The sequence below is a fragment of the Coturnix japonica genome, chromosome Z (genome assembly GCF_054131305.1).
Source record: "Coturnix japonica strain WE chromosome Z, WE-NBRP24, whole genome shotgun sequence".
Classification (NCBI taxonomy): Eukaryota; Metazoa; Chordata; class Aves; order Galliformes; family Phasianidae; genus Coturnix; species Coturnix japonica.
Genome location: NC_140702.1, coordinates 34,619,596 through 34,645,788, shown reverse-complemented (window position 1 = coordinate 34,645,788; position 26,193 = coordinate 34,619,596). Strand labels below are relative to the sequence as shown.

Here is a 26,193-nt window from a genome sequence, read left to right as displayed (position 1 = left end):
CTCTGCCCCAGGCAAGGTTTTGTCACACATAATAGAAGCCATGTAAATACATAAGAAAACTTTTCAGGTTATGTAGGTTAGAGCAGGATCTGACGAAACCACAGTGCACACCAAAGATAGTTGCTGCTTACCTAATCTGTGTTTAATAAGCAGCCCATGCTGCTTATTGAGCTGAGATTACTTTCTGTTCAGAGCAGACACTGATCTGTCTGCAGGTGGTGAGCTGTGTTTTCTGAGCATCAGCAGCTGTCAGAACTGCAACTTTTTGAAATATCAGGCACACAGTACTGGGCTCTGCACTGAAGGGTGCCTAGGATTGAATGCAGATTTGCTATGGAGTCAGGCAGTTCAGATGCATTTACACTGAGGGTAGGGCACTGAATACCTGAAACATTTCAGTATGCTGACAGTGGTCAAACAGTTCACACAGTAACACAGTGTACATACCAACCACAACATGATCTTCACTTCAGCATGTCCCTAAAAGCAGTGGATAGAGGCCCTGTGGTTACTGAGAGGATTATCAAGTCTCTGTCCTCCTTTCTGGCCCTTGGAAACAGGGCAGTTACCAGTGACCCCACTTGTGATTTGGCACAGGTATTGCAAACATCTGAGATAAACCACAAATATGCTTGTGTTTAGATTTCCTGTTTTAGAAGTGCAACAGGATTTTTCAATATAATGCTGAATTCACCTGCTACAGGTGTATAGATATGAAGATGGGAGGGGAAGAGAGAAAGACACTACATATACATGTAAATATATACATATACATGTATATACATACAGTGTGCACTAGCTCTCATACTCAGAGTACACAACTACATGCTCTGTGATATAATTGCTGTGGCTGTCACCTACACCCTCTCAGCTTTTTCTACTTCCACTTCATTCTTCAGGATTTAAGTGTTGCTGTATTTTGTTGTTGATAGCAGATATTCAGTAAACGTGTAACAAAGGGCAGAGTAATAAGTACATGCTGAGTACAAGTACAAATACGCGCTGATCTTAGGCAGGTGTCACTGCTACAGCTTTACAGAAAAGTAGATAAAGACCTGTAGAAAGAGTACTGAGGCAGCACTGAAATCATAACCACACCTCTGTGATAACAATGCCTGCAAGTAAATATCCATTCTGTATAATTTTACACCTGCATTTATTCAACACGAGACTTCTCTATGAGTAATAGAGAATACTTGTAAGTTTAAAAATAACCACAGGGATTTCTTGCCAGGGGTATTTTTAACTTCTGTCCATGTCCTAATGTAGTTCACAGTGAGTTCCTAATCAAACCTCACCTGAGCATGGCTGGGGACATGGAGCAGGAAATGAGCAGATGGGGCAGGAGTTGCTTAAGACAAGATGATCAAAAGAAATGTCCATCTGATAAAAGCTGTTGGAGACAGGGGTAATAAATGAATCAGTGTGCCTTGCACTTGAAGTGACCTAAATGTCTGGTTTTACTCTCTTTTTTCTTAACATAATTACATATTTCATTTAATTGAGATTTTTTTTTTTCCCTATCATTGCTCAGTGAATGCTTGCTAGTCACAGAGCTGATTCCATATCTCCTTTGGAAGTGTCAATTGGAGACCTGGCAGTAGGGCACCAGTAGAGATGGCTAGGAATGGTAAGGTGTACAAAAGGGCAAGTGTAAACCTGAAATGAGAAACTTTCAAAGTAAAGTAAAATGGAGGTGCATCAATGACTTTGGTGCAATAACTTACCTTCTGTTGCAGTGGACTATGGATAAATGGAGAATAGGTATGATTCCAGTGTCACATTTGCAGCAGTGGTTTATTTTAATTTGTGCCATTGAAGTGCCATTGAAGTTTACATGTCTGTACATAACATCAGACATCTTCCCATTCATATGAAAACTATCATTCCTTAGCAGTGTCACTACTTTTTCATCTTTATTAATTACCCATGACATATACCATTTGGAGCTTGAAAATACTGTTTCAAACAGCACAGGACTTTCAGTCTTCTGTGAGCTGACAAAATAAAAAGCATCTGAAACAAAATTTCTGGAAGAAAATCCAGATAGCGATATTGTAAATGTTGGTATGAAAATAATGTCTCAAAAAATACCAACATGTGGTGTCAGATGTCTAGCTTCAGATCAAATGGGGGTGCTGACCCTATTCCCTTCTTCTTGTTAATGTTATGTAAAGTATGTAGCTTCTGTTTATTAATTAGGCTTCTATTTCTATGTTTGCATTGCATAAATCAAAATGAAAGGATTTTTACACTTGTCTGCATTGAGAAATGAAGTATTTGCTCTTCCCATCAGCCATTCTCACTATTTCTCTTGCTCTCATTTAGTGGGATATTCACTGAGAGGTGGATGTTGAAATGCTCGAAAGGAATATTTTTACTATGCACTGAAGACAAACGAGCAAGGTCTGAAGTGATAAAGCCTTTAGCTGCTCTTCTGGTGTTTCTGTACACAAGCAAGATACTCATGCACGTCATCTGGAGAACCAAGAATGAGAGGAACTCTCTGGTGGATGCCCTCAGGTTTCACATCCAGCACCGCCTCTGTCCCTGTAGTTGCTATCCCACCTGCCTGCTCGATGATGTAGGCCATAGGGTTGCACTCATAGAGAAGTCGGAGCTAGAAAGATAGAGGGAACAAGTAACTCTTTCTGGAGGTAAATACATTACCAGAATTACTAGTGCATTACCAGAATGTAAAGTGGGATTTTAGCCAATTTTATTTGAAGTGCCTATTGACCTAAGTAGCAGTTTCTCTTTCATCAAGCCCTTCTTCTTTCCTCCATTCATCTCCCTTCACAGTTCGTATTTTGACCCCTCATCCACACATCAGCACCGTGGTTTCCAAGCTGACATATTCCTGTGCATCACCAGCATGAAGCTGTGATTTGTCAAAGATGTCAAAAGTAGCTGTCGAGCCCATAGACACAAGCAAAAGACTGTAGCCAGCTGAGGTAATATTACTTGGGAAGGAAAAACAAAGACTCTTCTAATGTATAGGCTTTATTTGTTATCTCAAAGCGTGGAGTAATCACATTGTGTTTGGTCAGGATATTTTGGAGTTTGAAACTTGATGCTCCCAGTTTCAAATTTCAGGTTTTGGTTGCAGCTCTTCAGAAATGTGAATAGATACTGTAGCTTGAATTCATATGGATAGTAACTCTGTTTTCAAAAGTAACTAGAGTAATTTTTAAAGCAATTTTTCACTTTCAGTATGGAGACAGATAAGCCACAGTATTTGTTACCAACTTCAAAAATGTTGCCAGTCTTGTGCTTGTGTTCCAGTTAAATGCAAACTTATTTAGGATATCTACCAAAATATTCTGTATTTATAAGGATATAAATGACAACTAGTTATTTTTTAATAGATGTCACCTCTAGTTTTAGCTGATTACTTCATTGACAGTCTGAGTTGCTCCTGTACTACACTGTTACTTCAAATTATATTTAAAAGACTTCTCACATGTGCAAAAGACAATGTTTTCTGGGGGGGAAAAAAAAAAAAGAAAGTGTCACAGAATGCAACTGTACAGAGAGGAAAAGAAATGGGTTGGACAAAGACTTTGATACCCACAGTTCCTTTATCATTGTGTTTAAAATAAAACAATGACATATCACAAACCTAAATAACACATATTACCATCATTCTTAACTTTTACGTCCCCTGAAATGCTGCTTTCTGATACAAGAACCCCATCTGCCAGGTAACATGGGTCCAACAGCCCTTATTGTTCTCCTTAGCACATTACCAGCTTTTGAAAGTCAGAAAACAGCAATAAAACCAGTGTGGAAACATGTTGAGTTTTTGTTTCTTCATTGTGACTACACTGCTGAAGAAAAGTAGTTTTCCTTCAGACAATAGTGTAATTGCCGTATCATATATTTAAATCAAATTTGCCAGGACAGACATGCAGATCTTTTCTGTTGTGTGTTCTGTTGTTTTCCTGTACTTCTCATTCCCCAGATCTCTTGGATCTGCTGTTCTTCTGGTAAACACACATTCACAAGTATGTAACAAGTAGCCCTCTGTCACAAAAGAATTATAGACACCAGTATGCTCTGACATGGGCATAAGAGATACGGCAAGTAGTTTAAAGAACACAAATTTCTTCACATGCCAACCAAAGATGTAAATGCAATCAAATATAAGGTTTTAACTGTGGTACTGATATGGGAGGAAGGAGGCTTTGGAGTCAGATCTCTGACTAATCTATTACACCTTGAACTACTCATATTCCAAATATGACCTGCAGGTTACTTGTAGTCCACAGATCAGCTATGTACACAGACTGCTCTTAAAATAACTTGGTTTAGAACTTTGATAATAAAAGTATCCAATGCTGCAGGAGAAAAGTTGAGGTTGACTATGGTCCATGGTCCAGCACATTCATGAAGTCACTACACTGCATGTGGAATCACTGCAATGCATTGCATTAACACATGGTGTGCACTGTACAGGTATCCAAATGGAATATTTGCAGAGCATATTTATCTAAATGTGCACAAATCTCACCTTCCACTGACAGAGTTTTTCTCAACTAGTAGAAATCTGAGTTTTCAGGGCTAATTGTAGTAAGTTCAGTACCTTTGGAAAAAGTAGGCAGGCAAGCCCAACTGTCTAGCACTGAACAAAACCCTGGAGAGTTCAGCATATCCCCTCTGGACTCTGCCATCTGAAAGGGCAGAGGTTGCCCTCTGATTAACAGTTTATTGGCTAGCTGTGGATAGGAATCTCAGTGGCTTTTATCATACTGAAATTATTTTCATTAGAAAAATGAGTAAAGCTTTTGATTTTAGTGAAAAACATTTATCAGTCTTTAATATAAAAACAGAAATGAATATTTCTTGCCTAAGTTGACAACTGTCTAAACTTCTTGATTAAATTGGATTGTTGACCATTATGTCCATTAACAATACTCTCGGCAGATGGGAAATTATTACCTGTTTGTATATCTAAATGATTCATTTGCATCTCCAGGAAAACCACAGATATTCATTTGACCAAGATCACCAGAGAGGAAGTAAAATTATTTACCTTTCCTTTAGGACTCTTCTGACTGGCAGGATACATGAAGATCCCACCATACATCAGAGTACGGTGAACATCAGCTACCATGGAGCCCACATACCTAGCACCATATGGGGAACTTCCATCCTGAAAAACATACACATGAAGCATTATATCTACCAGGCTAGACAGCTGGTAGCACAGGAAAATGTCTTTTTTATTATAAACCAGGTATCAGAGTGACTTAAATCATCTGTTGCTTATTGACACTGTAAAGGCCTAAACCAGTCTCAGGTTTTGACTTTTGTGAAACCTAGTGAAGAGATTCTAAAATAAGTGCTTTAAAGAGCTGTATTCACACTGTGGAAACTAGGTTGTCTGTAATTTGAGTGCACAACAACTTGGTATCAACTGCTATCCTGTGAAAGTGCAAGTGGTCAAAAAAAGAGAGTGAAGTCTTCCTCACACTATTAGAACAAGGTACCCATTTGACTTCTAATCTGTCACAGGTCCCAAAGCCAGGGCATGAGGATGAATATCACTTTTCAGTACAAGTTTAGAGAGTTCCCAGAGGACACTCAGCCTTTTCCTTCTAGCTTGTTTTCAAGTTGTGAAGCTCATCACAGCATTCACTGTAGAGTTTAGATTAGGACATAATTGGAAGTTATTCATGAATGCAGTTTTCCTTGCCTTCAGAATAGAAACTGACATCACTGAAGGAACAGTCATTTTAGTGAGCTCAGTAAAGGAGATATTCACACCAGTTTCAAGTTTGCTGGCCATATAAATAAATAAATAAAACCCTACAACAACGACAACAACAAAACAGTAAGATAGAAAATTCAGAAGAAAAGCAAGGTGTCTTGCATAAACAATAACAATAAGCTCATCATAACAAAAATAAAGCATCGCTCTATGTTTGCAAAGGAGAAATACAAAACACATATAAATATATAACGAATAAAACCTTATTGAAAGCTCATATGCCAGATAATCCAATGGTAATTTCATATCTCTCACTCTGTCTTCAACAAAACAACAGTGAAATTTTGGCCTCCCCCAGAAAATCAATGTATATACATGTTGTAATGCTAGATGTTTGAAATGACCTCTGCATGTTTTTTTCTGTCTGGATTCGTTGTCTAATAAAAGATTTCACTGCTTTCTATGAGTACAAGTTTTAGAGAAACATATAAAATGAGAACTAGTTTAGCAGTGCCAGCTCTAAGGACCCAGATGTCACAGGTTAGCCAGCAAAATCATGAGGCCAACTAGGAGAGAAAAAAAAAATCAAGTGAGAGGAAAAGCAGAAGTAAGAGGGGAAAATATAGACGAAGGAAAATGTATTTTATTTTGCAATCACTTTATCTAACTGTTCTGTGCAGCTGTGAAGTTTTGATATTCACTGTCTTTTAAAATGGGAACAGATTCTCATGCATTTATACAATGCAATTGAACACTAGGAACTTGAGTCCTAAGTGTCAACATGAGAGAATTAGATGTTTGCTACAGCTGGTAGTAAAACAGGAATTGAGAACTGTTCCAGCCGAAGTAAGTCGTAATCCTTGTTCAGCTGTTCTTGTGCTACTTTCCATACTTCTTTAATGTATAGTCAATAAAAAAACTCAGTGGGTAATACACAGCTTGGAGATTTCCTATTAGAGTTTGCTTAAGCCTGGGTCTTGGTCATACTACTTCCAGGCACAATTGAAAAACGATTTCAAGTATTCAGTCTCAGAATTTCCATAGTCTATACTCAAACAATCACATCTTCTAACAATAGCCTCTCTAGCTCATAGTAGTTTGCACCTGTGACTTTGCAGATATAAAAATCTGAGGCCAGAAAAAAACATCTTCAGAGGTGATTGCAATTGGAAAATACACTTTTCATGGAAATACATTATTATAGTCTAAACTTCTATTTAAAAAACAAACAAAGGAATGAACAAACAAATTGAGAGTACAAAGTTTCAGAAGAGGACTTAGAGAAAAGTTTGTTAAACCTTACAGAAAGTCATAGGATACTGGTCACAAGCAGGCCACGATTTGAACTGCTTTTATTGCACTATCAGATAAGGAATTTTCAGCCCACAAGAATACAACCTAATAAGCATGAGCTGCACAACTGAACCACCCTGTGTACAAGGTGTCAGACACTTCTGGGATGTGCTGGATCTCCTGTTCACATATAGGCCATTCACACAGTTTATGTGTGTACCTGGGCAATGTAAAGAGAGGATAATATGAGTCCACCAGCCATTTGTTTTGTTTTTTACCCTGACATTCCTTTTCTAGAAACACAAAGCTGAGACTGTGCTCAGAAAAATACAGAAGAGAAATCACTCCATTCTTGTACAGTAATTAGTTGAACTGCAGATTAAAACAAATTTTTCATTTCTCTTAGCATCCACCTACCTACTCAGGAGGAATAAACAATACTTCTAGTTACAAGGTACTTTACTTCTTGTTTCTCTAGTTTGGTTAATCATATATTTTTCTTACAAATGAAAAAGTTAATAGGTATTGCACAGTTGTTGGCACATTGCCCAGGCTTTCTTCTCAAACCAAATAACAGCATGAATGCTAGGGAAGCTCAACTAAAGATCTGAATAATGCCAAACAGTGTTTGCCCAGTGGGAACTTTGCAATGTTATAGCCAATGTTAATGAAAGAGTTGGAGAACTTTGATGTTCCCTTCACCTGCATTTGTGGCATTTAAGGAACATCATGATTGCTCTTGGTTTCACCCTTGGCTTTACTTCTTTTGCTTAAACAGGGGGAAAAAAATGTGGCTCATAACAGACAGATCTTGTGATTTTTTTCTCTTCACAGTGATGAAAATTTTCTCACTTCTTTATTCTACAAATATCTGAAAACTATGTTCCTCTGCAGCAACAGCTCAAGACTACGTTTTTCTTGCATAACTAGGAGAGTGGACTGGAAGAAGTCTTTTCTAGACTCCAGCAGCAATAGACTGCATGCTTCCCTCTACATACATTCATGGTGACAAAAACATGATTCTTAGCTTTTTTTACATCACTTCCACACGGCTGGACTGGCTGGCAACCTGTACTTGATGGTAAGTTTTTGACAGCATTACTAAGATGAGTCTTTAAACAAGGAATCTCCATAGCATGACTCTCAGACAACAGCTGCAGTTAAGACTGATTGAACCTCACATGGCTGCAGGAAGGGATGGAGAACCTCTCCATGAAGAAAGGCTGTGAGTAATGGGGTCGTTCAGCTTGGAGAGAGCAAGGCTATGGTCAGGCTTTCTAACATTTCTCTAGTACTTACAGGGAGCCTACAGAAAAGACAGAGAGGGACTCCTTACAAGGGAATCCAGTGACAGGACAAGGGTTAACAACTTCAAACAAAAAGAAGTTTATAATAATAATAATTTATAATAATCTAAAAGGTTTGGATTATTTACAAAGAAGAAATTATTTAAAATGAGAGTGGTGAGACATTGGCACAGGCTGCTCAGAGAAACTGTGGATGCCCCATCCCTGGATGTGTTCAAAGTCAGGTTAGATGGGGCCCTGAGCAGCCTGATCTATGGTGGTAACCCTCCCTATGGCAGGAGATAGGAACTGTGTGGTCCCTTCCAACCTAAGCAACTCTATGATTCTAAGTTAAGATAAAAATGAAGTGGAATAACAAAGTCAGGAAATGGTCACAGAGTGTTTTAGAGTTCTACTATAAAACAATCGGTGTCGACTAGGTGTTATGGCCCTAAAAACATTACTGGCTGAAAAGACTGGAATGAAATCTGTTTTAAAAACAATTTCTAGCACAGTGGTGCCCATTATACACTGCAGGCAGAAAACATGATGGATCTAAGGGGAGAAAAAGTATGAGAAAATTATAAGGGTCACCCATATATAATACTGTTGCTTAGCCTCTTGGTTTACAGTGGCCAGAAGACCATAGAGTGAGAGTGGTCCTTCTGGTTGAGATGTCTCCCAGACCCCAAAGCAGGAGACAGCCAGTCCTCCCTCAAGTCAAAGACCTTCATGCAGTAAATATCCAGCACATACTCCCCACTGCCCTTTTGCATACTGATGAAAGAGAGACCCAGATCAAATCTGTGCAGTGCTCCAGTTGGGTTATGTGCTAAGGGTGTATCAACAGAGTAGCTGTATCTGGGCTGTAGCAGGGGCTTGTGGAATTACTTGTGTATTGTGGCCTGTAACATCAGTGCACTGACCCCTCTCAGCCAGGGGTCAATGCCAGCCTTGTGGCTTGGAGACAGGACCTTAACTTCAAGGCTTCAACAGACATGGAGAGAGAGAGAACTCAGTGAATTCTTTCCCTCAGTCTTCACTATCATTCAGGCTTCCCACACCTCTCATGACCCAGAACTTCTCCATGAAGTTCAGGAGAGAAAAATCCCTCCCACTGTACAAGCAGTGCAAGTCCAAGACTGCCTCATGAGAATGAATGCGCAGAAGTCTAGGGGACTGAACAACATACATTCCAGTATCCTGAAGGAACTGACAGATGTGGTTACCAAGCCACTCTCAGTCATATTTGAAAAGTCACAGCTGTCAGATGAAGTCCCCAGTGACTGGAAAAAGGGAAACATCACTTCCACTTTTAAGAAGGAGAGAAAGGAAAACCAGAGGTACTATGGGCCAGTGAGCCCATGACTGTGCCTAGGAAGATTATGAAACAGACCCTCTAGGAAGAGATGTTAAGACCCATATAAAATGAAGAGGTGGTCTAAGACATGCTGGCAAGCATGTCCAAGCTGGCATACCTGAAGTGTCATCAGTGAACAAAAGAAGGGTAACTGATGTTGTCTACCTGGACTTGTGCAAGGCCTTTGACATGGGCCTGCACTGAACTGTTATCTCTAAATTGAAGAAATAAGGATTTGAAGTCTGGACTATTCAGTGGATAAAGAATTAGTTGTGGTTGTGGTTAACAGCTCATTGTCCACATGGATGCTAGTGATGAGTGGTGTCCTCCAGACATCCATCCTGGGACCCATATTCAGTATCTTTATCAATTACATGTGGACAGTGGGACTGAGCGCACTCCCAGCTGGTTTGCTGATGACACTAAGATGAGCGGTGCAGTTGGCAGAGGAAGGGATGCCATCTAACAGACAAGCTTCCAAAGTGGGACCTCATGAATTTAAAGAAGTTCAACAAGGCTAAGTGCAAGGTGTTGCACTTTGGTCAGGGCAGTCCCAGTTATGTGTACAGACCATGAGAAAAACTCAGTGAGAGCAGCCCTAATGAGAAGGACTTGGGAGTTCTGGTGGACAAAAAGCTAGACATGAACTTGCAGTGTGCAGTTGCAGCCTGGAAGACCAATGTATTTTGGAATGCATTAGAACAGGGGTGGCCAGCAGAGAGAGGAAGGGGACTGTCTTCTTTGGCTTTGCCCCTCATAAGACCCCACCAAGAGTATTGTGTCCAGGTCTGGGGCCCCAGCACAAGAAAGATGTGGTGCTGTTGGAACATGTTCAGAGGATGGCCACAAAGAAAATCAAAGGGATGGAGCACCTCCCATACAAAGAAAGACTGAGGAATTACACTGTTAGAGACTTACTGGCCATATAGCTTACGTATACATATACATATACATATACAGATACAGATAGCTTTTAGATATCCCCACTGAGAGACTGCACTATGTCCTTCCCAGCACTGGCCATAGAGAGCTGCACATTCTCATGATAAAGTTCATCAGGCAAGGGATGTTCTCAGCTTTCTCTCTCTGAAGGAAACAGTACAATCCTCTTAACAATAGAAGATGGTGAAATTGTGCCTTAACCCTTCCCCTATTTTTTTTTTCCAACCTCTGAATATATATACAGAACATTTAATGGTCTATATGACACATATGTAAGAGTTATGCCATATCTTCTAGTTGCGGGAAAATGAAAGTGATCCTACCTAGATCCCTGGCAGCCCCTTCTGTGAGTTGAATCTAACTCCACTATGCCCCACTGCATAAATGACTGCGCTGCATAATGGTAGAAAACAAGGGTATGACCTCTAGAGGTCCCTTCCGACCCCTACAATTCTGTGATTCTGTGATTCTGTGACCACATTTTTTTGTTTGTTTGGTTGGTTGGTTGGCTGGTTTTGATTTGTTTTTGTTTTTTAAATGATTTCATTTACAGCATAATTTCCTTCATGCAGTAATGAATAGGCTATGAGTTTATTTACTAAAAGTAAGTTACAAAATATGTCAGGGCACCAAAAACCAACAAATCAGATACAAACCCAAAATGGAACCAAAGGTTTACAAGGGGCTGACTTCAGAGATGTCTTCAAATCCCTTCCCATTACTCTGGACTGCATGCAAGGCAGTACCGGCCAGCAAATAGTATACTGGATACAGCGCTAGTATGTTCTTACCTCAGGGAATTTCTTCCTTTTTAAGTATTCTGTCATTGCAGGATCAAAATACTTTGCATAACCTTCATTGAGACTGTAAATCTTCCCTTTCTTCTTGATTTTAACATCTCTATCAACCAGAATAAATTCTCCAAGACCCTACAGCATAACAGGGGAGATCAATTATGAGCAAGCAGCAGAATGCTTTGTTGGCTTCTCCTAACAGTTTTCACAGTAGCAACAGCAGACATACGAGCACAGCTTGGCCCTTTCAGCACCAGTCTTGTGTAAAACTTCACAGTATTCAAACAAAACAGAAAGCACAGTATCTGTTTAAAGTTAACTTACTTCACTGGTAGCATAAGCAAAAAGCAGTTTGCTTTCAATAGCTAGCTTGGTTAGCAACACCAGTCAACCCTAAAAACATATAGAATGTTTGTGTCCACAGATCATGAGGTTACAAATGAATAAATTATGCTTTCCTTTACTCTTTGAACTCCCCTTGACTGCCCTGTGTAAGTATCTTAAAGTGACTGTGGTCAGTTCCTTCCAGATTCTGCTGTCTTCAGTCGGAGAGCAGCCTCCTTCTTCACACTCTCTGTCTCTAACCAGATCAGATCTGTTCAGATCTCAGTTCTTCCAGCTTGGATATAGATTATAAATAAATAAATAAATAAATAAATAAATAAATAAATTGTATGTATATATATATCCTGCTTGGATATAGAATATATAAAGATTAAGAAGCGTTTTGATTGCAATGCACCATTTTATTTAAAACAACTCCTATATTATTGCCAGTTTTTCAAACAAGTAGTCTCCCCCATTTCTCCAGCAACATTTGTAGGGCTGAGCAGCAATGAGCAGCAAAAGTCTGCTTCACAGAATCAGAATCACAGATTGCTGGCTACACAGACTTAGCCATAAAGCTACTTTGCACCCAGGAATTCAGGCATCACTTCACCTTACTTCTATCAACGAATGTTCCCTGCTCCAGACAAAACACTGAACATCTTGAGGTTCTTTAGCAGACAAGAAACTAAATCAAGAAAACAGAAAGAATCCTTCAAACTGACACTAAGATACTGTTCGGAGCGAGCTTTTTGAAGTATTTCTCTATGCAAATCAGAAGTCTGGTTTGAACAAACTGTATCTCAGATGCTGCTTGACTTAAAATCTAACTCACAGAGCAAAGAAATCAGGCAGAGGCAGTGCAACCAACATACTCACAAATTATTAAGCAGAGTAAGGTGGCAGAACAGCATAGATTACGAAGGTTTCAGACACAACGAGCAACAAAAGTGGGCAGACTCAAACATGGGAAGCTCTGAAAGACTGTAGCAATGTTATTAACAGCAGGACTGTACCGGATCCAGCATGAAGCAGTCCACTCCTTGACCAGTAGAGAGGGCTACCAGCGTAGCACTGCCATACAGGGCATAGCCTGCAGCCACAATATTGCGCCCAGGCTGCAAAGCATCTTTTTCAGAAGGCTCATCATCTGTCTCCTAAGGAAAAATTATCGTTGGACTGGAGGTTAAATTATTACAAGAAACAATAAAAACAACAATAAAATAACAGCTTGGGATAGATTTCTTATTTGCGTCTTACCCTTTGAAAGTATCAAAATACTGTTCTCACTAGTTCAAGGTAAGTTCAACACAAGTAAATGTGTGTGCTCAGGCAGGGCAATGTGAATTTGTCCTTTCATGCATGTAATGCAATCAGCATGATATCTGCCACAAAACTGAGAGCTGAGCAATGTAGCCCATTATATTAACCCAAGTTCCTCATAAATCTGAGACAGAACAAAGTTACTAATTTTCTATAAATTTAAACTTAAGCAATCAAACAGATGTCAGTCTGAAGGAGTAAGTGTACGGTGAGTGTGATAACTATTATTGTTCACACTGCACTCCATAGACATTGCTTCCATTAAAATAAAGTAAAAGGGCAGATGTTGAAGACAGTGGAGTCAAGATCATGCCTTTGTGTCTCTGTTGATGAAGAGATAGGTAACTGAAATGACAGTGTAAGTGCTCATGTCTATATATAGCAGAATATACATCTTTAATTAAGTAATGTATGTGTAAATTTAGTTTTGCATACATAATTGTACAGAACTGTCACATGGCATTTTACTTCAGGCTTTTAATCTGGCATCACTTTCCATTTTGCTGTTTGGTGCTGCAGTTATTTCTGAAGAAGAACATGACAAGCAGACCAGGCAAAAAAATTTCTAGCCAGCTCCAGAGGAGTGCCTCAGCCACAGGTTAAGAGAGACTGATGAAAGCACGTGGGAATGCTGTCTCCAGCCTGCTTTTCCTGACTACATAGGTCAACATGGGTTAAGAATAGTTGATACTGATGCTTCTTAAAGAGCTTGCCATTTGTGCCAGAGTTTCTGTGAAAGTTTTAATACTGGTTAACTGGATATTAAAATGAGAATCTGCTCAGACCCTTTATTACTGAGGTCCTGATTTAGCATTTTATCATCTCAAATTCATACAGTTTCTCAGTGGTTGCATGGGCTTAATTAGACTGATTAGCAGCTAAATAGAAATAGCAGGCATAGCCCAAAATATCTCATTAAAATGTAAAAACCATTGGAGAATGTTTTGTGCAGAAAACCGAATATTTGATAAATATCAAGTTAATTATTTAAAAATTCACGAATGTCTATCAGAGTTATTTCCAAAGAAAAACAACCTTCCACACCAACAAAAAGAAACATTTTTGTCCCTGACAAGAAACTCTCAGAGGGTCCACCAGGTCCCAGCAGACTAAAAGTGTTGGGGTAACCTTGGAATCCTGTTCACCATTGGATACCACATCTATAGGAAAGCAAACACACCATCTTTCAAAATATGTGAGGACAATGAATTCTCTTCAGAGTGTTTTTATTTTCAATTGAAAGACTTTGCTTGAAAAAATGTGTTACTTTATTTTACTGACCTTGTATCTACATTTTGCTCACAATTATTTTTAATACTATTTTGTCAAATCTTCTCTGAAAAAAAAACAACAAAACTAGTTGCCAGTTAGATCTTCATGAAGTATAATACGTAAAAACATACCTGATATGAAGTCCTTTAGAACCATTCTGTGCAAAATCGCTTATTCAGAAAAGTTACACACATGTAATGAAGTTTAAAAATCTATCTGTAAGTATCAAAGCTGGAAATATTGACTGTTTACTAGTTGACAAGCTGTTAATTGTTTGCTAAACAATTCCTTTTAAGAACCAACTTCATAGCACCTTCTTTTTCAAAACTATATCCTCCTCACACACATATCTCAACATCAATGGCAGTGGTTGCTGATAGTAGATGTATTGTTTTCAACATTAAATGCAGTATTAAATATACATTTACACCACTACTTGCAAGCATACCACACTTTTTATAGTGTCTTTCTGTATGCTTTCCTCATTAAAAATATGTTAACGTGGGAATATCAACAATGCAGTTGACTGAGAAGTGCAAGGCACTAAATATCAAGGGTGCCAAGGGTCATCCACTTTAATAAATTAATAAAGCTCTTACTATTATTTACTTATTTTAAAAGGTTAAATAGTCCTGAAGTTAATAATGCTGCTGTAAAATTGTCTTATCTAAGAGAAAGGCACATTAATTATGATCTACTTCAAAAACAGCCTTCTAATGTCCAAGAATTACCGAAGTGGAAGTCCATGGGTGCAGTGTTGTTTCTAACATTTTCTAATATAAGTTTTTCCTGCTACTATGCTTTATAGAACTATGCTTTATCACAGCAGCAGTATTTTCATTTGGATATGAAAAATTCATGCTAAACAGTTAAATTAAATAGATAGATGATAGATGGCAGATAGATAGATAGATAGATAGATAGATAGATAGATAGATAGATAGATAGATAGATGATAAATAAATAAAGGGAACTTCAGGTATTTACAACAAGCAGAATAATACATAACAGAATAACAACAAATATGGAAAGATCAGAAAATGAATCGAAAACTTTAGTGTTTGGGAAGGACTCAAGTTCTTCAGGAAATGTTTTCTGTTCTGCCACAGCAACCTAGGTAAGGTTGGGTAGCTCACAGTTCTAATGTGTCTCAACATGTGAGCTATAGAGCTTACAGAGAAGTCTGAACTGTATTTCAACCTGCCATGTTGTATGAATCACATGGAGCATTTGCTTTTATATTTTTGCAGAGCAACCTAAACACACTTCTAAACAAAAAGCTAATGTTTAGTGTTTGTGAAACAGTGCCCTCCGTAGCTACTGTCTACCTTAATGTAGCAAAGCACTGCAGTATTTTTAGCTGTCTTTTCAGGAATACATAGAAAGACTAAGGGTCCTTCTGCATGCCATCAGGACATGTGGTATGGATTGCCAAGCTGTTTCCTGTAGAAAGGGGCATGTTAGAAGTACTGGAGGTAAGCCATCAAGCCATACATTACATATTGTTGCAGAATCTGTGGAGCATGCTGGATCTGACCATGGATATCATGGTCAGTCATATGCCAGCATTTTACATGTGCCATGACCCTGTTCAGGCTGTGTCACAACTATTTGGTTTATCTGCAGCTGTGTGCTCAATGGCAATGATGGCTTTGTCTACCAAAATGTAAAAGACAAAGACTGTCTGGAAAATGATGAGTTAAAAGACAAGAGATGATTTTAAAAGCACATCTTTATACTTTTGAAGTATAGTGTCTGAGCCTGCAAGCATTTCTTTGCAGTCACGAGAACTGCAAATGTTTCTTCAAACTTATGATGGCTGAGGGTCTCCTGTAGTCATATGGCTGTGAGCTCAGACTTTAAGCAAAATACCAACTGCTGGGAGATTAGCAGTCAAGTCACAAGACTCAGTATGACTGTAGCTATTAGCATTTATTAATTGGGTATACAGTTGCTACTCTGAGCAACTCTGTGGAAAGGGAGCTGTTGGCCAGGCCCTGTCATCTGTAGGTGACAGCTTCCTTTGGCCTCAGGTGTCCTCCATCTACCTAAACACCCGTCTGCAACCAGCATGGAAACATGCACCAGGAGGGCACTGCAGCACTAGCAGTGATAGGGCCCAGGCAGGGCCTCAACCTACACTGGTCAGAATCCTGTATGACAAACACCAACTGGTAGATATGCAACAGCCTTCAGCCCTCCTGCCCTGAGGTGAGCTACCCCTGCCTGATGGTGGTAGAGGTCTTATTTGGGTGCCAGCCTGTGTGGAAAAGTACTGTTACCCAGCAAGGTCTGATGGTCCCAGGGAATTCAGAAAGCTCTTCAGCATGGGTGAACCTCATGTTCTACCCTTTCTGCTCTTTGCAAGGCTCTGCTGAGCCCAAAGACACATAAAGGATTAAGGAGGGAAACTGATACACCTTGATACATCCAAGCCATTTTGCTTTTGCCATGAAAATTCTGTCACATGTTCTTTGTTTGTTCTCTTACTTTTTTGTAGATAGCGAATATTGTTCCTATGGGAGCCAAGCAGTCTATATTGGATGAGCCATCCAGAGGGTCAAAACACACCACATATTTACCCTGAAACAGAAAGGGCAAGGGAAGCATTAAATGTTGCACTGTCCAGTTGCCTTCCACTGCTATTTCCATTCACATGGTGACTCACACATCCATGTCTCTGCATGCAGCCCTCCAGACATACAAGGCCCAGCAGACAGGGCTGGCCCATGGACTCAGCTGGCCCTGTAGCACTGTGCCTCCCCTGCCAGGGCAACAGGAGAGAGAGCATACTGCTGCACACACAGCACGAAGTCGGCTGACAGAAAGAACAGTCTGTGTCTACAGGTCATGTAAGAAGACTAAAAACAGAGGCAACAAGCCATTCTGGAAGCGCACATCTTGCTTGAGTAGATGTTCTTTGGCCTGTTACATTCAGAACCAAAGGACTTGCTCATAATGTGTGGTTTGAGGTCAGAAGAAAAAAAGCCACGAGGAAGGGCCTAAGTTACATCAGCAAGAGTAGCAATAGGATCCCCCCTAGGGGAGCCCTGTGAAGCAGTCAGGTGCTCTCTCTGGGCCTGTAATGTAAAACCCAGCCCTGACGGCCTCAGCTTACCGACTCACTTTATCTTGCCTAAATATTAATGTAATCAAAAACTGTAACTCCAGCGCCCAGGGAATGTAATATACACGCGCATGTGGGAGTTGGGTGTGTTAACAACTCTGAAATAATCATTTCCCCCTCCTCCAAGCTTTAATAACACTTTTTCCCTCCACAGCGCGTTCAGCTGCTGAAATCGGGCCGTCCGCCCGAATTACTGACACAAAGCAGCAGCGCCGCACATGCTCCCAGCTCTCACGGCCTGGCCCTCTCCCCGAACCACGAGTGCCCCCTGCCGCCGCCCGGCTCCCGCAGCACCCACCCGCTTATCCTTGGGGGTGATGAGGGCCTCCTCGTTCTCCTCCGTAACCAGCACGCAGGTGCTGTAGGAGGACTGCAGCATGTTGATCACCAAAGAGTTGGACAGGACGTCCAGCTTCTTCACCTCGTCGCCAGTCACATTCACGGTGCCTGCTATGCCAAACCTGAGGAGAAGGGAAAATGTCTAAAGGGGAATTTTAGAGAATCACAGGTAAAGGTAGCTCTATCCTCTCATCTTCCCTCTAATCTCTGGATTCAGACCATCAAGGTGCATTGGGAGGTGGCTACTACTGCTAGAAACAAGGTGTTTGAACAAGGGAAATATGATGGCATCGTTTTGGGGCATTACTGAGGTCCCTTTGCTCTTCTCTGAATGCTCTCGAAGCCAGGAGCAGGGCCCACAGTTCAGCTCTGGTGGCAGATGTCAGGTTTGCCTGGAGCTCCAGGAGGGACCAGCAGCTCTGAGGGCAGAGAAGGGACATTCACTGCTGGTCCCATCTGCTGCTCATACAGCAGCACAGAGATCCCGAGAGGCCTCCACTCCTCAGTTGCCATCCAGCCCCAAAACCAGAAGCTTCAGAGTGAACTCCAGACCATTCTAAGCCATGCCTCTAGATTTAGTCAGTTTATTCACCCATTTTGTGCAGTGTTTGCTGGCTGGATTAGGATGATACTTCCATTCTACATCCTAATTTTATCAGTATGATGATTATGCAGAATATAGTAATACATATGTATATCTGAAATTCATATTTATGTCCTAAACAAAAAGAACTCTTAACCTGATGTGATGAATCAGGGCAGCTCAGAAATATAAAGGTAATCTGTACATCATTCACCACAAAAAAAAAAAATGGAGCGGGGAAAGGGCTGTTAATTAATCCCTGTTGAGTAAGGTCAGCATCAACCATAAGCTGCTAGGGGCAAGTTTTTTCCCTCAGTAAAAACCAAAAACTGCCTGAGCTTTCCAGAAGTATTGAGCATTTCAGATATTACCATCTTGGAATGCTGAGTTTGAGGCACTAGAAATGAATGTAATTTTCAAGGCATGCTAAGCATCTGAACTCCAGTTACCATGTTTCCAGGCAGGTTCCCAAACCAAGTTTATAGTTTTGTAAAGTCCTTCAGCTCTGAAAGGCAAATCTGTTAAAAATTCATGCTGAGATATCTGACATCAAAGAAGTCACTTCACATTCTCATGTTTGGAAAAGCAAGAAAAAATGAGAGCTACATTTTTTCTCTAAAAAGGTCTTGCTTATGGGAAGAAGGCACAGATGAATGCAAGGCAGTCACTGTGGTTGAAAGCTTGCAACAGAAGTTTCCAAAATTTCATGGTTATGTGCTGCAGTTTGAATGATATATATTACTCATGCATGATTCTTCATCATTATGTGAAAGATTTTGTTAATAGAAAAAGCCATTTGCTTATTGGTATGGATGCTTGCCTTCTAAAAGGACACTCCTGTAGCACTGTATCTGCATCCTGTGTGCAAGGGGACTATTCTACATTTAGTCTGTCAAACAGTGGCTCTCTCCACTTAAAAGCTGTATACTGAAAGATAGAAATTAGTTAAAAGTAGTACGTCCTCGAAGTCAGGGAAGCAGAACAGCTCAGATCACTTCATAGAGGCAAAATATACTTGACCATTTTAATAGCAGAAGAGCCTGAGGCTGATGCTGACTTTCAGTGTACGTTGTGTCCTCTCTACAAATTACAGTCCACACCTGTAAGGGGACTATGGCAGTACTGAGATACTGAATTTTTGGTTGTCACAGATCACTGAGAATTCTACAGAAGTATAAAGACCCCAGGGTGCTATATGCTATGGCATTACCACTGGGGAAAAAAAAAAAAAGGGATAAATTACAAACACTGTCTTTCTTACACAGTTGTTTTCCCTGTCTTTGCACGTGCATGCATACATACATACACAGGGAGGTATACAAAGATATATTTCAGTACATAAACAACAATTGTATATTTTAAATACATAATTTTATTAGGACTTTCCAGATCCCTAAGCTGCTTCTGAGAGATCACCAATAAAAGGCAGACACTGAGGTCATTCTTACCTAGCTGTGTGAAGAACAGCTCAATTCACTGCATGTTTTGCTGAGGCAAATCTTTGTTTGATTTCCTAAATGACTACAAGCAAAATTATTCTGTTTGTTTTTCATATAGAATCTGCTAGGACTCCTCACTTGTAACCCTGATACTACTCAAGAAAGAAAGGGAATGTGCCCATGTGTGACAGCACTTCTCACAGAGCTGTTATTTCATAGCTTTACTTACACTTCTGTCAAGCAGAACACTATTATCCCAATACAGAAGAAGACCTGGCTGGCACTGTTCAGCACTGTGCTTGGCTGCCAGTGGAAACAGTGCAGTGTGATGTTCTGTACATTCACAATACATTTGGAAATACATCAGTGCCAACATTTACAAGTTATAATGAAGAGAACAGCAAAGTCCTGACCCATATTGCAGAAGGGTAGCCAGTCTAAGTGTTTATCTTGCATTTGATGTTAAAATGCTCCAGAAAGAGAGATCTCCTGCTTACCAGTCCTAGCAACCCGTGCCCTGATCTCCTTCACGCAATTACTTGGACAACACTGCCCTCTTCCCAGCCTCACGGCGCAAGCAGCTGCCTCTTCCACCTCCTCTTCCCCATACACCTAAGTTGGACTCACATGTGGGCAAGGCCTGCCTTTCTGACTGCGGATGAAATGGCCTTTATAGCAGTCAGCATGGAGTTGAGCAGCTGTGTCAGCTCCCCGGTGGCTCCCTTGACTCGTCGTCCCTTCTCCATGACAAACCTTGTGAGAGTCAGCATGTCTGTTTCAAAGGGGGTTTTGTCCGACATTTTTGCTGGATACCAGTGCTCCTATCTCCTTGGCTGGACTGGGTGCTTTCTAGCCGTATTGAGATACCCAGCCGCAGTCTATTTTGAGGGGAAGCTCCTGGCTGTGCTGCCAGTCGTAGTTTATTCAAATGTTCCTGGGACCATATGATGGGGTCCCAGAATAGCTGTGCCTGTGCTGGCTCCATGCTCCTTCAGGCAGTCAGTGCTCTGCTGCCCTCCGCAAACCCCCATTCCTGGCACACAGCTCTGACGATGCAACTTTGTGGTACAATGGCTGCTCTTGGCAAAGGCTCTCACTGTCCTCATGGCTGAACACAGTCCTCCTGCAGCAGCAGGCTCAGGGTTGCAAAGCAAGGCAAGCCCTGCACAATTTGCAGAATGCCAGCAGCAGAGGGGTGACAATTGGAAGCCCTCTCATCACCTTGTCCAGTTCCTGGCTCTCCACAAGGCTAGCATAGGAGCCAGGCTGCATGGCACTTGCTAGGGCAAAACACTGCTCTGTGCCTGAAGCCAGAAGGCCATTTAACCACCTAAAACAGACATTTGGAAGTTAATTAGCATGAGAGCTGCATGAGCACTGAGTGAGTTATGGCTTGGTGCTTCCTAAGTAATTATGCCTTCATTAATCTACAAATAATCCTTACCTGATTTTATCTTGTCTCTGTCATAATTCCGTGGTTCTGTGATTCTATGCAAATGTAGATATGTCTCACTTTGCAATTATGCTGATAATTCTGCCATCATTTTCTTGAAAGCAATAAACCTGGAACACATGGCACCAGTGAGAAGAAAGACAGAAGTGCAGTGAGTTAGGCACATGCTATCATCTGGAACACTGGAATTACAGCTCTCAATTGCAGCTCTGTTCTCCCACTTATAAAAGGCAATCAGAGCAATCACGCGTTGCAGTCTTCATTTTAACTTATTGGTAGCAGTCCCTCATTTTTAAGATGAAGGTCTGGAAAGCCCACAACAAAATTAGAAAATCTGAAGTTAAAGCAGAAAGTTTCAATGAGATTTTTATTGATCACTGAAGCCAAAATACTCGGCATGAATCATACTAGGAAAGAAGAAATTTAATTTATCAACAGAACTTGTGTTTAGCCTTACTTTTGTTTGTAGGAGCTGCAGCTGTAGGCTGGGAGTTCGGACATCCCTTTGCATTCCTTTTTTAAGCTTCATAATTTCTCAGTGTTTTCCTAGAAGGTTTCTCCAGGTGTGATACATCTGAATGCAAAGATTTTCTACTTTGGAGGTCAGCGTCTCCATGCCCAGGATCACATCCTGGCAAGTTTGAAGATCTCCAAAGAAGACACCTCAGCCTCTCTGGGCAATTAGTGCCAGTGCTCTGTCACTGCACAGTATGTAAGTTTTTCTTCATGTTCAGATGAAACTTACAGTGTTCCAGTTTGTGCCAATTGCCTCCTGCTCTGTCACTGGGCATCTCTCAGGGTAAGGAGGTCTGATGAGCAGGGCTCTTCAGATGAAGTAGTAGGCAGATTTTCCACTCCATCCTCAAAGGCAAAAAGGTGGAAAATGAAAATTATCTGGAACATTTTCTATTTTCTGTGGTCTAGTTAAAAGACTATGAGGCCATTCATATAACAATGCAAATATTCCAGAACACCTTTGTCAGAACAGGAGCCCTTCTTTCTTTGAAGAGACTGAGAAAAAACAAAGAATAATATATTTATGGAACTGTGAGGTAGCTCGTGGTGGAGCTATGAATAAAAGAAGGGAAATATTCACGTTAGACGTGTAAACAGATCTGCTGGTTTAAAATAAAACTGTTGCATTGTGCAAGCTATTTAATCATTATGGTGGTTCTTGGCATGAGGATTACTAAAATGCTCTTAATGCAAAGCCTCCTTTGTGTGTACCACTGCGGTACCTCAGCAACTTAGCAAATAAAATTTGTCGAGGATGTGGGCGTGTGTGTACTATGGTTTCTAACATTTGTCAAAAACATCACGTGTGGGCCTTCTTTATTATTGATTCCAAGTGATCTTGCACACTGGTCAAAAAGACAAAGTTCAGAACCACTTCTAAGGTTTGTTTTGGAGTTAGCAGTTCAAAGAGTGTCCAAAGGTCACTGTTTCTCTCTTTAGTTCTTTTTAAAAAAACAAAAAAATAAAAAACAAACAAACAAAAAAAAAAACCAAAAAACCCAAAAAAAACCAAAAACTTCCAAAATGCTTTCTATGGGTAGTGCGTAGTTCTTAGTAAGTTTAGAGCACAGTACCTGAAGTTACTGCTTGAACAACATTTCTTCAGAAAGAAATGTACCAGCTCTATAACCAAGCTTACCAGAAACATTACAGCCAATAGTGAAGTAAGAAGAGAAATAAATGAATAAAACTTAGCAAAAGACTGGACAGGAAGAGGTCATCACTCTGGCTGATCTTGGCCAAGATAAATTTGTGATAAATACATAAATACTGTGGAGAATCCTCTAAATGATAAAAAGCCCTACTGCTAAGGTATACAAAATATTAATAATATTTATAATAATTATATTAATAATAATAATAATATTAATGATAATAGGTGGAAGAGAAACAAATGAGATTGTTTTTAAAATGTGTGATGATTATAAGCCAGTTGATAAAGTGGATTTTAATAGGACAGAAAGGATTCTAAAAAAAAAAAAAAAACAACTTAATTTGGTGGATCTACAGATTTGTCTCCTAATGCAGTGATTACACAAGAGCACTTGAAGCTGATTCCTGCTGCCATTGGTGTATAGGCCATGCCCGCACTGTAAAGGTGACACCTCTTCTAACTGCTCATAAATGTTAGTCGCATGGGATGGTGCTGCCTGAAATAAGAGCTGGTGACCTTTCACCAAATGCCACAGTTCAGCATCTCAACAGGGCTAGAAGTATTGCAGGAGCTGAAGATGGATGCCCTACCAAAGCGAGCCCTTCTGCACAGCTTTGATACACCCGGATAGCCGTGCAGAGAAACTGCAGGTGAGCTGATGGAATTGTCCCTATAAATGCCTGCACTGGAGCTCTTTCTATCATGGATACATGTATTACAGACAGGAAGAAAGAAACAACTCTTAAGACAAAAAACTTTCAGTAGAAAATGTCAACCCACAGGGGAAAAAAAACTAAAACTAAAACAAAAACAAAAACTAACAACCACAAAACACTGGAAAATGTCCTGGTAAACACAGGCAGTATTGCTTTATAACCTTTCCCTGTTGCCAGCATGTTGTTTTAAAAATAGATGCACACAGCCCAAAGATTCTTGAAGGGGCTGAGGGCATAATTCAGCTGAAGAGTTAATATAGCTGGTTGAAATGTCTTGCTGTTGTGTGCTGTCTATCTTAAAAGTTGGGCAATGGGCTGTTGAGGCACTGTAGTCCAGACTGGTGTGTGGAAAGTGAGAAAAACTGCAAGGGCTCCAGGCTCTCCTCTTATTAGTGTCCATTTAAATGAAAGTGTCCAATTATGGCCCTGAGAACAAATTAAATTAAAACCTTAGAGTCTAAATAAATTATGCACTTCAGAAACAGTCACATGCTTTGCACTAGGAGCAGAATTCTGAATATTAAAGGAGTCCTTCTGAGCACCATGCCTGCTATGGCTGGTTTGGTGAGCTAGAGGCCTCTTAGTGCTAAGGGGTATGTACTAAAGCCAGTAAATAGGGAGATGCAGGAATAAGAGCCAAGCAGTTCCCCCAGGAAGTGCTTCAGGATGGAAGCAGCACCTCCACTCACTCCCAGCACCTCCACTCATCCAAAATGGAGAGAGATTCCCTCTTCCTTTCAAAATCACAAAGAAAAGATAAAAGAAATGCAAGAACTATATTTCATCTCTTACAAAAGTGAGACTGTGGCTACACCCGAGTAGCTGGTTTCCAGCCTGAGTAGGAAGAGGGAGCAGAACTGGCCCTAGCATGAGCAAGACAGCCCGTGGAGAAAAGGCTGGGATGCAAGAGTGACTTAGCAGGCAGCAACCCAGCTGTCCCATCTGTCTGGCCACATGAACCTGAGCCCTCTCCCACCTGAGTGCCTTCTTGTTTTCCAGACCACAGCATGGCCTGTGGAGGGATTGGCGCTGCTCAGGACCAGGCATGTCTTGACAACATTGGATGCAGGAGCGTAGGCAGAGTGAGAGCTAAGAGGGGATGGTCAGGACTGTCCAGACCGTATAAGGCACTTGCAGACCTGGACAGTTGGACAGTCCCTATAGTTCCCAAGTACTGATGTTGTGTCCCCAGCAGTATGCCCTGAATCAGCATATTAAATGTTGGCATGCTTTGTGGGAATCCTCACAATTTACTTCTGCTTACACAGCACAGTTCTTTCCTTCTGTGGTAATGCATGTTCTCAAAATAACGCAAAGAACACCAGGTGAGGGTTGCTAGTAAAAGAGAAGTTGTTTTTCAACCAGATTAATTTCTGGCAATGATGGCCATGCCATTAGAGCAGAATGGTACCAAGTGGCACATGCTCTTTCTGCAGTTCAAAATCCTCCTCCAAAATGTTTTATTTTCCATTTCCCATCCTTATGTACCTAGATCTGACAGAATAATAGCTGGCAGTATTAACAGGATGTGTCAGAGTTACAGAACCACAGTATCACAGAATTGTAGGGGTTGGAAGGGACATCTAGAGATCATCAAGTCAACCCCCCTGGCCAAAGCAGGCTCCCTACACCAGGTCACACAGGTAGGTGTCCAGGTGGGTCTTGAATATCTCCAGAGAAGGAGACTCCACCACCTCCCTGGGCATCCTGTTCCCAGGATGCTTTGTCTCCCTCACTGTAGAGAAGTTCTTCTGCACATTCGAGCAGAACTTCCTGTGCTGAAGTTTCAGCCCATTACCCCTAGTCCTATCCCCACACACTACTGAAAAGAGACCAGACTCGGCACTATGGCTCCCACACCTCAGGTATTATAGGTATATAAATCTGGATCAAATCCCCTCTCAGCCTTCTTTTCTTAAGGCTAAACAGACCCAGTTCACTTAGTCTCTCCTCATAGGGGAGATGCTCCAGGCCTTTCACCATCTTTGAGGCCCTCCACTGGACTCTTTCTAAGAGATCCCTGTCTTTTTTGTACTGGGGAGCCCAGAACTGGACACAGTACACCAGATGAGGCCTCACCAGGGCAGAGTAGAGGGGGAGGATCACCTCCCATGACCTGCTGGACACGCTCTTTTCAATGCACCCCAGTATGTCATTGGACTTTTTGGCCACAAGGGCACACTGCTGGCTCATGGCCAACCTGTCGTCCACCAGGACACCCAGGTCCCTCTCTGCAAAGCTCCTCTCCAGCAGGTCATCCCCCAGCCTGTACTGGTGCATGCAATTATTTCTTCCTAGGTGCAAGACTCTATGCTTGCTTTTGTTAATCATCATCCAGTTTCTTACTGCCCAGCTCTCCAGCCTGTCCAGGTCTCTCGGAATGGCAGCACAGCCTCTAGGCATGTCAGCCAATCCTCCCAACTTTGTGTCATCAGCAAACTTGCTGAGGGTGGTCACTATCACCTCACCAAGGTCACTGATGAAGATGTTGAACAAGATTGGACCCAGCACAGAACCCTGGGGGATGCCACTAGTTACAGGCCTCCAGCCAGACACT

The 26,193-nt window shown here is 41.0% G+C and overlaps 1 protein-coding gene across 10 annotated transcripts; it reads right to left on the bottom strand.

The window, feature by feature from the left end:
* Nucleotides 1-1,778: 1,778 nt before the first annotated feature.
* On the bottom strand, nt 1,779-22,354 carry LOC107306279 (fructose-1,6-bisphosphatase isozyme 2). Of its 10 annotated transcripts, none has more exons than XM_015849330.3 (9): nt 21,709-22,331; nt 21,243-21,361; nt 20,426-21,128; nt 17,736-17,898; nt 16,801-16,893; nt 12,732-12,872; nt 11,386-11,523; nt 5,036-5,155; nt 1,779-2,620 (listed from the first exon to the last, which is right to left on the bottom strand). In XM_015849330.3, the coding sequence occupies exons 3-9, from the start codon at nt 20,596-20,598 to the stop codon at nt 2,426-2,428; spliced, it is 1,023 nt and encodes a 340-aa protein (XP_015704816.1). In that variant the 5' UTR covers nt 20,599-21,128; nt 21,243-21,361; nt 21,709-22,331; the 3' UTR covers nt 1,779-2,425. The 10 variants fall into 10 exon arrangements, with proteins under 10 accessions (XP_015704816.1, XP_085385231.1, XP_085385232.1 ...); XM_085529105.1 differs by having other exon boundaries at nt 21,997-22,106; XM_085529106.1 differs by lacking the exon at nt 20,426-21,128 and having other exon boundaries at nt 21,709-22,354.
* Between the last annotated feature and the right edge of the window lie 3,839 nt (nt 22,355-26,193).